We start from the raw sequence: 14045 nt of genomic DNA, 5'->3' as shown, positions 1-14045 counted from the left end.
AGTCAACCAGCAGGTAAAGAGGCAATGTATTGATTTCTAAGGAAGCTGGACCACTAATGACTTAGGGGCTCGGAGCTGGAGAGATGGCTCAGCGGCTAGGAGCACTGACTGCCTTCCAGAGGCCCTGAGTTTAATTCTCAGCAACCACATGGTGGCTCACAACCATCTGTAATGGGATCTGATGCCTTATTCTGATGTGTCTGAAGACAGCTACAGTGTGCTCATATACATAAATAAATCTTTAAAAAAAAAAAGACCAGTCTACAGGCAAGTCTATGTGGCATTTCATTAACTAATGACTGGTGTGGGAGGGTCTGGCACATAGTGGGCAGTGCCACCCTTGGGCAGGTGGTCCTGGGTTGTCTGATAAAGCTGGCCAAGCAAGCTGTGGAGAGTAAGACAGTAAGCAGCACTCCTCCATGGCCTCTGCTTCTGTTTCTCCTCCAGGTTCCTGCCGTGGCCTCTCCCAATGATAGAGCGTAACCCATAAGCCAAATAAGACTTTGCTCCTCAAGTTGTTTTTGGTTATGGTGTTTGATCATAGCAATAGACACCCTAACTAAGTCACCTTACCTCTCTTCCCTTTCTTGCTTTTAAAACTGGCAAAACAAAACAAAACAAAACAAAACAAAAAAAAAAAAACAAAAAAAACCAAACAAACAAAAAAAAAAAAAAAAAAAAAAAAAAAAAAAAAAAAAAAAAAAACAAACAAACGAGAGTGTGGGGCCACAGTGGAAATGAAAACACTATCTTGTTTGGCCCTAAAAGTGCATCTTCACTGCTACATGGTGCTGTGTGTATTTGTTATTTGTGCAGAGTTATTTGAGTAAGTACTCAATGTACTTAAAAGGATGCACATAGGTAGGCTGTTCCCATGAATGAACAAAAAAATTCAGATGAGCCCTGGTCAGTTAATCTATGCAGACAAATGTGGAGAGAAACCTCTGGCAATGTGTTAAATTAAAAGGAATCAAAATCTCTGAGCAGTGGCGGCTCAAAGCCTTTAATCCCAGCACTTGGGAGGCGAAGATGGGTGGATCTCTGATCTTGAGGCCAGTCAGGTCTACAGAATGAGTTCCAGGACAGCCAGGGCAACACCGAGAAACCTTGTCTTGGAAAAAGTGAAAAACAAAACAAAACAAAGCAACAAAGCAAAACCAAAGAAAACAACAACAACAAAACTCCAAAGGTCTAAAGATATCTGTACACTTTAAATTCATCTTTTAAAAAGCGTGTGACTTGGGGAGCATGTGGTTATGCACAGCCAGGGATGGGCAATGCGAGCAACAATCAGATCCGGCTGAAGAGATTTGCAAAGACAAAGAGGTGAGTGTGGGCGGGGGGTGTTTCCTCATGATAGTATTTTCTCTGCCTTGAGTTACTTCCTAAGAACTTACTATTTCTGTAATTGAGAAACCAGACAGCTGTCTTGGAAGTGCTTTTTAGCCTGCATGAAGCCCAGGGCCTGAATGGGTGTGCTGGGTGTGTTAGTGCAAGTCTGTTATTTTGAAACAGGGTGATGGAGGCAGGAGGGTCAAGAGTTTAAGGTTGTTCTAGGCTACATAACAGCCTAGAGACAAGCCTGGAATCCATGAGCTCCTGTCTCAGAATAGAAAAGGTAAAAATAAACAACACCCTCTGCCCCGCTGACACACCAGCCAACCCAAAGCAAACCAACCAAAGCAGCAAAACCCTGGAGACATGCTTATTGTGGTGAACAGAAAAAAGAGCATAGAATTTCTTATGCTGCCACCTTGTTATACACAAGAAGCAGCCTGTCCGGTTATGAGGAAGTGATACCATCAAGCATGGATGCCGAAAACCGGAAGGTCAGAAGCGTTCTGATTTCGAGGCCTGTTCCAAGACCATCCCACTGTGTCTACGGCAAGGTGTGCATCACAAACGGTGACTCTGAGAATACCACTGTCCACCAAAACACTTGTTTCAGACTTAAAATTACTCAGCTGGATTTTCATCGGGTACTTTCATGATGCCCAGTTCTGCAGGGGGCACAACCCCCATGTTGTCCCTCCCCTCCCTGCTGCTGTATCACCTCCCTGTCCCTGCTTACCTGAGCTGACGTGGGAGACCTTGGCAGGAAGTCTCTCAGTCTCTGGAGGATGGTGCAAGCTTTCTGGAATTCACTGTGAGTGTGAAAAGCAGGGATTGCTGGGATCAGCTTTCCTGCTGTCTCATTTATGACCTGCTGGGAAGAAAAGATGGTCAGGCTGGAGACAAGGCTCTGTAGGTAAAGGCACTTACTGCTAAGACTGAAGGACCCTAGCTGGATCCTGGAACCCACAGGATGGAAGGGCAGAACTGATTTTTTTCTTTTCTTTTCTTTTTTTAAAGATTTATCTATTTATTACACTGTAGCTGTCTTCAGACACCAGAAGAGGGCATCAGATCTTATTGCAGATGGTTGTGAGCCACCATATGGTTGCTGGGATTTGAACTCAGGACCTCTGGAAAAGTACTCAGTGCTCTTAACCACTGAGCCATCTCTCCAGCCCCCAGAACTGATTTCTAAGAGTTGTTCTCTGACCTTCACATGAGTGGCTTGGCATGTGCACACCCACACTCCCAGACACACAAACAGAAAAAAACCTTAAAAGATAATGTTTTATCAAAATTATTTATACAGAATTATTTCCATGCATTTGGAGTTTGGTATACCATGTTAATGAACACTGGCTAAGGATAATATTCTAAGGTTCATAAACTACAGGCTCCAAAAGAGCTGCTACTTAGGGAGAATCCCTGCTAGTGGGTGGAATTGGTTTTCACTTCCTTCATACACGAGAGAAGATGGGTAAAGATTTTATGGGACGAATAGGATAAAGACAGATGAGGTTGCTGGTAAGATGATAGGAAATGAGTTCACAGAGAGCTTACCTAGAAATACTGGGTTCTGAGTTCAAGACTCAACAATGGGGGAAGGAGTTCATGTTCAAAAGGGAAAAACAACTGTAGCAGGAGGTGAGGTGACAAACAGTTCTCAGACAAAAGAAGTAAGGCCAAAGCTCACGAGGCTTCAATACTTGAAGTCTAGCCTTTACTGACCTCCGTGTAAACCCACCTACTCTCTTGAATTCTGGAGTAGAGCTGCATGTCTCAGGTGTCTCCAAGAGACATTCACCACATCCCTGCTGTGCTCTGTGGATGCTGTGTTAGACACAGAGTGTAGTCGGTGGGTCGTGATCCTGTCTGTCTTAGTGAGGAATTCTATTGCTGCAGTGATGAACCGTGACTGAAAGCAATTTGAAGTGGAAAGACCAACACTTCCACATCTCAGCCCATCACTGTAGGCGGCTGGGATGGGAATTCAAGCAGGTCAGGAACCTGGAGGCAGGAGCTGATGCAGAAGCCATGAAATGGTGCTGCCTACTGGCTTGCTCAGCATAGCTTGCTCATCCTGCTTTCTTATGCAACCCAAGACCACACAGTCCAGTGGTCACACCACCCACAATGGGCTGGGCCCTCCCCCCTCAATCACTAATTAAAAAAATGCCTTACAGCTGGATCTCATGGAGGCATGTCTTCAACTGAGGTTCTCTCCTTTCAGATGACTCTAGCTTGTGTCAAGTGGTCATAAGCTAGACCACCTCAGCACACCATCCTTATAGGTCACACGGTTCAATAGGTTATTCCTGACTTCCTGGGAGAGGTCACTTATAGACGGACCCTAGACTGAGAACCACTGAATTGTGGCTTTGACTAACTGAAGTGCAAATAAAATGATGATATGGGCGTGAGATGTAGCTGCCACTCCATGACCCACTGGAAGCTGGGCTTTTGGATGCTAACCTAACTATAGGCAGCTGTGGAGACACATACCTCATCTGGTATTTTAGAATCCAGAGCATAACCTGGGCCACGTCATGCCATATCTTAATATTTATGTAGCTCAGGCTGGCCTTAAAATTACAATCCTCCTGCCTCAGCCTTCTGAGAACTGGGATAAAGGTGTCTGCTACATCACTTGCCTGTGTCTAATTTTCTCATCATTTCACACTTAATTTTGATGCCTATCTTGAGTTGGACAACTGTCACTGAATTCTTTAAACAGCTCTAGCAATTTATCTATAAACACTTCTGGATATTCAGTCTACATTTCTGGCTTCTTTTTATTTGAGGAAGTGAGTCAAATTCCATTCCTAGTTTAAGCTACTGTGGGCTGGTCCCTCCCTGGTGGAAGACGATGCTGGGACAGGTGTGAATCGCTAACTTCCATCGCCATGGGAAGCGGAGCAAGTGGGATGTTTTAATGGACAAGTGCCAGGCTGCATATGAATAGGGTTTGGACTTCTAACAGTAGGCGTGGGGGATGGAATTCTTGCCAGTCACCTTGCCTCAGTGGCTTTATCTTTTCTCTGGCATCTCTGGTACAGTGGGGCAGGCTAGCAGAGGTCCTTCACCACCCAGTGGTGAATAGATGAGTCCTAAATCAAAATGAGCCATCAAGTACTGCAATGGGTATTCAACCTACTGGGAGCGATTGTCTTGGCTCAGTTTATTTTGCTTTTAGTGTATAGCCCTCCTGGGAGGTAACACGGTGACCATCTTCTTTTTAAAATCATAACCCTGGGATGTCCTGATAGAAGGACATACATGTTCTTTTTCATGACTATGTTTTTCAACAACTGATGACTGAAGCTGGGGTCATGGACATGTTAGGCCAGTGTTTTACCACTCAGTTACATCCCCAGACCTCAGTGCTTTTCAGTGTTATGAGGCTACCCAGTTGTCCTGTTTTCCAGACTTACCTGGTTGGTTGAACTCTGAAATGACATCTGTGGATGGGTGGAGGTGACTCCTGGGGTTGAAGTGATGTTTGCCAAAGATCTTCCAGCAGATACGGTGGATTCAGGCCTGGTGACCTCTGTTATCATAGGGAACAGTGGGCTGCTGTATGCAGGTGTGTCTGATGTCACCTGTGGTAGACTGCTATTGGATGCAGGTATGTCTGATGTCACCTGTGGTGGGCTGCTGGATGCAGGTGTGTCTGATGTCACCTGTGGTAGACTGCCATTGGATGCAGGTGTGTCTGATGTCACCTGTGGTAGACTGCTGCTGGATGCAGGTGTGTCTGATGTCACCTGTGGTAGACTGCTGCTGGATGCAGGTGTGTCTGATGTCACCTGTGGTAGACTGCTGCTGGATGCATTCATTGCTGATGTCACCTGTGGTGTGTTGCTGGATGCAGGTGTGTCTGATGTCACCTGTGGTGGTTTGCTGGATGCAGGTGTGTCTGATGTCACCTGTGGTGGTTTGCTGGATGCAGGTGTGTCTGATGTCACCTGTGGTGGTTTGCTGGATGCAGGTGTGTCTGATGTCACCTGTGGTGGTTTGCTGGATGCAGGCGTATCTGATGTCACCTGTGGTGGTTTGCTAGATGCAGGTGTGTCTGATGTCACCTGTGGTAGACTGCTGCTGGATGCATTCATTACTGATGTCACCTGTGGTGGGCTGCTGAATGCAGGTGTGTCTGATGTCACCTGTGGTAGACTGCCATTGGATGCAGGTGTGTCTGATGTCACCTGTGGTAGACTGCTGCTGGATGCAGGTGTGTCTGATGTCACCTGTGGTAGACTGCTGCTGGATGCAGGTGTGTCTGATGTCACCTGTGGTAGACTGCTGCTGGATGCATTCATTGCTGATGTCACCTGTGGTGTGTTGCTGGATGCAGGTGTGTCTGATGTCACCTGTGGTGGTTTGCTGGATGCAGGTGTGTCTGATGTCACCTGTGGTGGTTTGCTGGATGCAGGTGTGTCTGATGTCACCTGTGGTGGTTTGCTAGATGCAGGTGTGTCTGATGTCACCTGTGGTAGACTGCTGCTGGATGCATTCATTACTGATGTCACCTGTGGTGAGCTGCTTGATGCATTCATTACTGATGTCACCTGTGGTGGTTTGCTGGATGCATTCATTGCTGATGTCACCTGTGGTAGACTGCTGCTGGATGCAGGTGTGTCTGATGTCACCTGTGGCAGACTGCTGCTGGATGCAGGTGTGTCTGATGTCACCTGTGGTAGACTGCTGCTGGATGCAGGTGTGTCTGATGTCACCTGTGGCAGACTGCTGCTGGATGCAGGTGTGTCTGATGTCACCTGTGGTAGACTGCTGCTGGATGCAGGTGTGTCTGATGTCACCTGTGGCAGACTGCTGCTGGAGGCAGGTGTGTCTGATGTCACCTGTGGTAGACTGCTGCTGGATGCATTCATTGCTGATGTCACCTGTGGTGGGCTGCTGGATGCAGGTGTGTCTGATGTCACCTGTGGTAGACTGCTGTTGGATGCATTCATTGCTGATGTCACCTGTGGTGTGTTGCTGGATGCAGGTGTGTCTGATGTCACCTGTGGTAGACTGCTGCTGGATGCATTAATTACTGATGTCACCTGTGGTAGACTGCTGTTGGATGCATTAATTACTGATGTCACATGTGAGCTTCTGTTTGAGGATGAGACTGTCATCTTCTGTGTGGCTTTTGGAAGTTCTGAAGACACTGTGTCAATGGGAAAGCACAGTGTCTTAGACTGAAAGATAAAGACATGAAAAGGAAGAGATTGAGTCTTATTTTATCAAGTGTAATAGCATTGGGGCAGTATTCTGTCTTCCCTTTGGGACTCCATATTCTTTAGGACACAGCCTGCATACTGCTGTCAGACACCTCTAAGAGAACATGATTTCACACACTGAGGACAAAGAGTTTATATTGCCCACGATTTAATAGCCTATTAAGCATCTATGTGCTAGGCTGTGTTCTGGAGAATTGGGAGTATTGAGCAAAATGAGTCTAGTGTCCGGCCTCCTAGGGCCTCCATGGGAGTGGAGATTAATATGCACATTATATCAGGTACTGAATACATTCTGTGAAGGGAACACTTAGGCAAGCAGGTTGGGGGGGAGGAAGGCTGTGCTTCAGACCGGCCCTCAAATGTGAGAACAAGTACGGCAAAAAAAAAAAAAAAGTGGGCTCTCCCAACATGTCTGAGGACATCTGAGGGGCCAAAGCTTGCTGGGTGTATTTGAGGAGGAGGCCAGAAATGAAAGGTGGTGGGGGATGGGGTGGATTGAGCAGTGGGGTGAGGAGCATGCCCAGTGCCAGCGGTCAGAGTCCTCTGACTCCAGAGCAGAGGTCAGACAGGACAGGAAGGGGCGAAGAACCAGAGCGCTGAGGGGGCAGATGTGGCAGTTCCGGGGTTGCTGCCCTCCTTCTGGCAGCATTTTTATGGTTGTCATCTCAGCAAATGCTGAGAAGGGACTTCACTTCCTCTTCGTCTTTTTATATATTGCTGGAAACACTTCTCCAGACAACATGAGATTGTTGTTGAAACAGTGATTTAGGTGGGTCCTAACGGGTTACCATGCGGACTCTTTGAGGGGAAGGCAGCTGCCCTGATAGTTGATTTCCAGAGCTTATCGTATTGCTCCTGTTTCTAAAGGTGGCCACGAGTTCTCTGAATGAATCAGAGGGGAAAACAAGACAGCAGCAGGGAGGTCGCCATCGCATCTGCATGAGAGCCCAGAGACCGGTGGCTGGGATCTTCCTCAGGTTACCCACTAGTGCCGCTCTGCCGTGGCTGGCACACTCTAAGAGACCATGAAATCCTGGCAGGACCCATCAGACAGGAGAGAGCTGAATACTTCACACCTGTGTTGTGACCATAGTACTTACAAGCTCAGGAGGTGCAGGTTGGAGACATATGGCTAATGGGAGAACATCTAGAGAAATAAGAAAGCAAAGCTGTATGCGATTAATTTGAAATCATTTGGAAAAACGAAGCTGATCAAAAAGTACACTGCACAAAATTCCCAAGGAATTAATAAAAGCATTGTTCTTTAAAAGTTGTGAAGGGCTGGAGAGATGGCTCAGTGCTTAAGAGCACTGGCTGCTCTTCCAGAGGTCCTGAGTTCAATTTCTAGCAACCACATGGAGGCTATAACCATCTGTAATGAGATCTGGTGCCCTCTTCTGGTGTGTCTGAAAACAGCTACAGTGTACTTATATGTAATAAATAAATAAATAATTTTAAAAGTCATGAAAAAAATTGCTGCTTTAGAAGGCCGGGTTTCCATCTGTGAGACCCTAGATTCAACCTCCAGTACTGCCAGGGGAAAAAGTATTAGTTGAATAATAACACACAGATTATACTAATAAGATTGTGGGTGTGAGGGTAAAGAGGTATGTTGACCAGATTAAGAAGTTCTCAGTTCTTCAGTTTATTACTAGTGTAGGAGGCTCTGTGCCGTGCATGGAGCTGGCTCTCTGTATTCACCCTCTCACCGGTTCTAGAAATTGAACCTGAGTTACCAAGCTGGCACAGCCTGTGCCTTTACCACCTGAGCCATCCCACTTGTCCTTTTTAGTGCGTGCGTGTGTGTGTGTGTGTGTGTGTGTGTGTGTGTGTGTGTGTGTTTTCATGAGCAAGATTCTTTCTCTCAGTGAGGTCATCTCTGACCTCAAGAAAAATCGCTAGATCCACTGTAAATTTGTCTCAGTTTTACCCTCTGTCTGGTGCTCTCTCAAATCATCCAACATGGATATAGATTGTGGTGGTTTGAATAGCTATGTCCTCATAGTTTTATGTATTTGAAAGCTTGGCCCGCAGGGAATGGCACTATTAGGAGGTGTGGCCTTGTTGGAGGAAGTGTGTCACTGTGGAGGTGGGCTTTGAGCTCTCTTATGTTCAAACCACACTCAGTGTTAGAACACAGTCTCCTCCTGGCTGCCTTTGGGTCAAGAACTCTCAGCTCCTCTAGCATACATGCTGCCATGCTGCCTGCCATGTTGATGATGGACTGAACCTCTGAAACTCTAAGCCAGCCTCAATGAAACGTTTTCTGTTATAAGAGTTGTCTTAGTCATGGTGTCTCTTCACAGCAATAAAACCCTAAATAAGACATAGACTAAAGTGTTTTCAGGCAAATGCATGTTCCCCAATTAGCATTTGTTTTTAAATGAGAGAGCTGGGGGGGGGCACAAAGGTTGGGGTTGTGTGTCTCTGCTATAGAGCACTTGCCTGGTGTACACAGAGCCCCAGGTTTGATAGCCAGTACCACAAAGAAAAGGTACTCCATACTTTTGTATTGGTATCAGATATTCAGACACAAGTAGGTGCTGCCTTGGCTCTGGATACAATAACTCATTTGGATTTACCTCAGCTCCAGGAACCTCCAGGGATGACAGGATCACACACTTAGAGAAGGAACACATTACCTGGGATCATGAATCTCTCTGTCTCATCTCCTCTTTTGTTCCTGGATATCCAAGGACCAAGCTCATTTCTCCAAATGCTTGCACCTTGAGGGGGAAAGGCAGCTGTGTGGAGCCAACACAAAGGTTTATTGGTTGATTACAGTTTTGGCTGTAAGCTCACAAACAGTCATCACACACACACACACACACACACACACACACACACACACACACACAAACCATCAGAAAAACACAAAGATTATCTATTATTTCCTTTGAATAACAGCATGGAGATTCTGAAGTAGCCCCCCATAGCCACATCTTACTGTATACTTAAATTTGGGTCTAATTAGGCCAACATGTGAGCAACAGAGGAATAAACTACTTGTGTGAGAGGACATGCTGAACAAAGCATCTTCCTTTGTGGTTTTGTAACTGTTGTGGTAGAACCACCAGAAACTGCAGGAATGGCTTTTGTGGTGGTTCGGGCACCAGACACTTCGCTGCTGAGTCATACTCTTAGCCCAACACTGACATTCTGAAATGCTTCATTTCCTACATACATACGCACGTACATACAGGTTCATCACACACGCAAACCAAATGACACTAGAGACAGTCATGGCTACATCTCAACTTAAAATCAGGACTGCAGTCTTCCTCGACCTGCATCCGTACTGCCCGGCGGTCAGCAGTGTGTCTACTCCAGCTGCTACCATACTTGTGTGACTCTTTTTCACCTCCTTACTCAGCCTCCACCAACCAGGAGCCTTTTATATCTTCCTTACTGCAGACAACAATGCGTCTTTTACTTTATTTTACAGTGTGTGTGTGTGTGTGTGTGTGTGTGTGTGTGTGTTTGTGTTTGAATGTGACTGGCCCCCAGAGGCTCATATATTTGAGTTCTTGGTTCCCAGTTGTTTGAACTATTTGAGAAGGATTGGAAGGCATGGTCTTGCTGGAGGAAGTGTTTCACTGGGGGTGTTGAAGGTTCAAAAACCCACACCATTTCCAGTTAGCGCTCTTCCCACCCCCCCCTTCTGTTTCTCTGCCTTGTGCACCAGATGTGATTTCTCAGTTTCTGCTCTAGACACCTGTCACCATGACAACCAAAACAGCAAGAACAAGAAGTCAGCAGCTTTTTCCTTGCCTTTAGAACCACAATTCTGATTCTTTTCTAATCTTGAGCAAAATTGTTTTAAGAAAATTATTACACAGTTCAAGGCTTCATTTTGGTCTTGGGGGATTGCTTTGTAAAGTTCTCAATCCAGGTGTCTTATTGTCTTTTTAGTTTGTTTTGTGCTGATAGAATATCACAGACTCAGTGATTTATAAAGGGCAGAAGTTTAGGAGGTGCGGCTTGGTGTTGGGTGCTTGATTAGTGTGAACAAGACTCTGGATTGTATTAAAGTACAGGAAGAAGGAAAAAAGGCAGGGGAAAAGGAGAAGGGAAGAGAGAAACAAAAGGAGAAAGAAACCACAGAAATGAAATCTTCTCAGTTCAGGAGCTGGAGAAGTCTAAAATCGGTGTCTGGTGAGGGATACATCCTCAGAGTGAGGGCAGAGTGAACATTTGTAGCCTCACATAAAGACAGGATGAGACATATCACCAAATAGTAGTCACTAGGGAGGGGACATGGTAGCCTTCAACTTGCTAGACTCTCCATCAGCAGAAGCTGAATTTTGGAGTGATGCACTTGATACACCAGCACAAAAGTTCAAGGTGACCCTTGAGGACAGCGCTGGGACGGGAGGACTGTATTTATAGAGTCCAAAGCCAAGAATTTTGAGAGTGTCCAAACATGCTACACTTCCTCAAAACTCATGCCCATATCACCAGTAGGCTACATTAACTAAGTATTGCTTTTTTTTGCTGGGCAATAGTGCATGCCTCAGCACTGGGGAGGCAGAGGCAGATGGACCTCTGAGTTCGAGGCCAGCCTGGTCTATAGAGCAAGTTTCAGGGCAGCCATAGCTATACAGAGAAACCCTGTCTCTAAAAAAGATTTGCTTTTGCCACATGGAATGGGCTGTGAGAAACAGTCTTCTGTAATGACCAGGGATGACTCACAATGGTAATACCACTGGGGAACATTAGAGAGGTGGCTTGTGTGTGGGGGAACAAGGGCTGCTGACTTGGGAGGGTTTCAGCCTTACTGCGTTGGCCTCCGTGAACATCAGCGGCACTGGGAAGAGCGAAGACTGGAGGCTTAAGCCTGGCTTTACTACACTGAGACAAATGCATTTGGTACTCTCAGTTGAGGAAGGTGGCTGTGGTGGTTTGAATACGCTTGGCCCATGGCAAGTAGCACCATTATGAGGTGTGGCCTTGTTGGAATAGGTGTGTCCTTGTTGAAGGAAGTGTGTCACTGTGTAGGTGGGCCTTGAGGGCTCCTATGCTCAAGCTCTGTCCAGTGCAGAAGAGGGAGCATCCTCCTGGCTGCATGTGGAAGCCAGTCTCTTCCTGGTTGCCTTTGGAACACTATGTAAAATGCTTGGTGTGCCAGCGCCATATCTGCCCAGATGCTGCCATGCTTCCTACAACGGACTGAATCTCTGAACCTGTAAGCCAGCCCCAGTGAAGTGGTGTCCTTTGTAAAAGTTGCCTTGGTCCTGATGTCTCTTCATGACGATGAAAGCCCTAACTAAGACAGTGGTCTTTCTATCTGGGACAGAGCAATAGTGCAATGAATTCTGTTTTTGTTAGCCATGCCAATTCTTATGTTAATAAGAACACATTAGTGAGTTTGAAAAGAATACTAAAGTGGCTGGGCTTGTTGGCACACACCTTTAATCCCAACACTCCTAGGGTAGAGATGGGAAGATCTTTTTGAGTTTGAGACCAGCCTGTTCTAAAGAGCTAGTTCCATAACAGCCAGAGCCATACAGTGAGACTCTGTTAAAAAAAAAAAAAAAAGTGGGATTAAAAGTCTGGATTGTCTGCCATATTGGAAGGACTGCAAGAATCCACTGGGTCAAGGCTTAAGGTTTTATGAAGGCAGATGCTGCTGCCAGGGGCGGTTAAAAATGTCAGGTATGTGGAGTTAGCTTAGTGGGTTTGAGTCCCAGCACTCATGTCAAGAGCTCTCATCTGCCTATAACTCCAGCCCCAGTGGGAATCCAATGCCTCTGGTCTCTATGGTAACCATAGAGAACTCATGTATTCCTGTGCGCATATATAGAAATGACAGTTATGCCAACACACACACACACACACACACACACACACACACACACACACACACACACACACACGCACACACCATTCTGATCTTCCAGATGCAGGGAAGCACACTTCTTAGAGCTCATGGCCCTTGGTCTTCTCATTTTCCTGTGCCACATTCTCATTTCTTTCCTGTTTTGTCTCCACAGCCCAGTGCTGATCAGACTAAAGGTGAGCATTCCCAGAACAAAAGCCACGAGCTCAGTTTCTCCTGCACTTCAACCAAGTCGACTGTGAGAGTTCATCTAGTGGCTAGCATGGTGGATTAAAGACATCGCTCACTCCAAGGAGCAGTTCCTTGTGATATCCAGTGTCATGAAACTAGAAGCCGCAGGCTGGAGAGATGACTCGGAGGCAAAAGACACCTACCATTAAGCCTGCTGACCTGAGTTTAAACCCCAGAACCTACATGGTAGGAGAGAACCGACTCCCAGAAGTTGACTTCTTACCTCCATATGTGTCCTGTAGCACATGTGTTAAACCCCCCCCCCCCTTTCATTCCCACAGACACATAGAACAAGTTAAAAAAGATAACTAAAAATAGAAATTCTTATATTTGCCCTATGGTCAGTTACAGACTTTTCAAAATAAACCCTCTTAAGTGCATTCCTAATGTAAAATCCGTTTTGAAACTAAAATCAGGGCTGAGGATGGCTGAGTGGTTAAGAGCACTGACTGCTCTTCCAAAGGTTCTGAGTTCAATTCCCAGCAACCACATGGTGGCTCACAACCATTTGTAATGGGATCTGATGCCTCTTCTGGTGTGTCTGGATACAGCTACAGTGTACTCATATACATAAAATAAATCTTAACAAGAAACTAAAATTGATGTAGTTTGGTTACTCACCAGCCTGGCAAATGAAATGATGCTTCTTTAAGCACTGGTCCCATCTTGGGAAGAAAGCACCAGAGTGAGTGACCACAGAAGCACAGTCATCAGGCTTTTTGGCAGCAGCTCCTGAAGGGGCACCAGACTCAGTTAAGTCTCATTCTTCAGAGTCAATCAGGGGAGATGGCTCAGTGGGCAAGTGTGAGGACCAGAGTTCAAGTCCCCAGAGCCCATGTAGGGTCAGGCATGGGAGCCCATGTTTGTAATCCCAGTGCTCTTAGGAGGGATGGGAGATGGAGGAAAGAGAATCCTAGAGACCTGGGACCTGGGACCGTGGCAGACAACAAAAGAGACTTTGCCCCAAACATGGTGGATGGTGAGAAACACCTGAGTTTGATACCTGGCCTCCACACACACACTGTGGCACTGATGCACAATATGTACTTTTAAAAAAGCCCCAAAGTTATGACTTTCCCCTGTGTATTATGGATCACTCTTCAATATTTAGATATTTTTAGTCATAGATCTTAGAATTAATTACCTAGACATTAATGGGGAAATGATGGTATAATAATTTCTTGGATTTTTTTTTTTTTTTTTTTTTGCTAAAACTGCAAGATTATGATACTCAACTTTGTAGGAAAGATAATAAATAGGTAATTTCTCTCCTAGCTTCTGTTTTAGGAAATCTGGAGGCAAAGATAACAAAGTCACCATAAAAGATTTTTCTCTTTTAAGAATCTTGTATAACATCAGTTCTTTGTATACCTGGAACATTCAAGAGACCGAGACAG

General features: G+C 45.7%; 1 protein-coding gene across 1 annotated transcript in view; it reads right to left on the bottom strand.

Moving 5' to 3' along the window:
- Positions 1-14045, bottom strand: part of PKD1L3 (polycystin 1 like 3, transient receptor potential channel interacting) — a gene marked incomplete at its 5' end in the record, with an annotated part of 60384 nt that overhangs the window by 44782 nt on the left and 1557 nt on the right. Inside the window, 7 exons of the mRNA XM_080937139.1 lie at positions 2072-2203; positions 4767-4934; positions 5184-5417; positions 5541-6536; positions 7367-7611; positions 9221-9322; positions 13270-13380. Of these exons, the coding sequence (XP_080793265.1) occupies positions 2072-2203; positions 4767-4934; positions 5184-5417; positions 5541-6536; positions 7367-7611; positions 9221-9322; positions 13270-13380 (1988 nt within the window). The remainder of the gene's footprint in view (positions 1-2071; positions 2204-4766; positions 4935-5183; positions 5418-5540; positions 6537-7366; positions 7612-9220; positions 9323-13269; positions 13381-14045) is intronic.

Source organism: Micromys minutus (assembly GCF_963924665.1).
Source record: "Micromys minutus genome assembly, chromosome: 24".
NCBI classification, from domain to species: Eukaryota; Metazoa; Chordata; class Mammalia; order Rodentia; family Muridae; genus Micromys; species Micromys minutus.
This window is presented reverse-complemented; position numbering and strand designations above follow the sequence as displayed.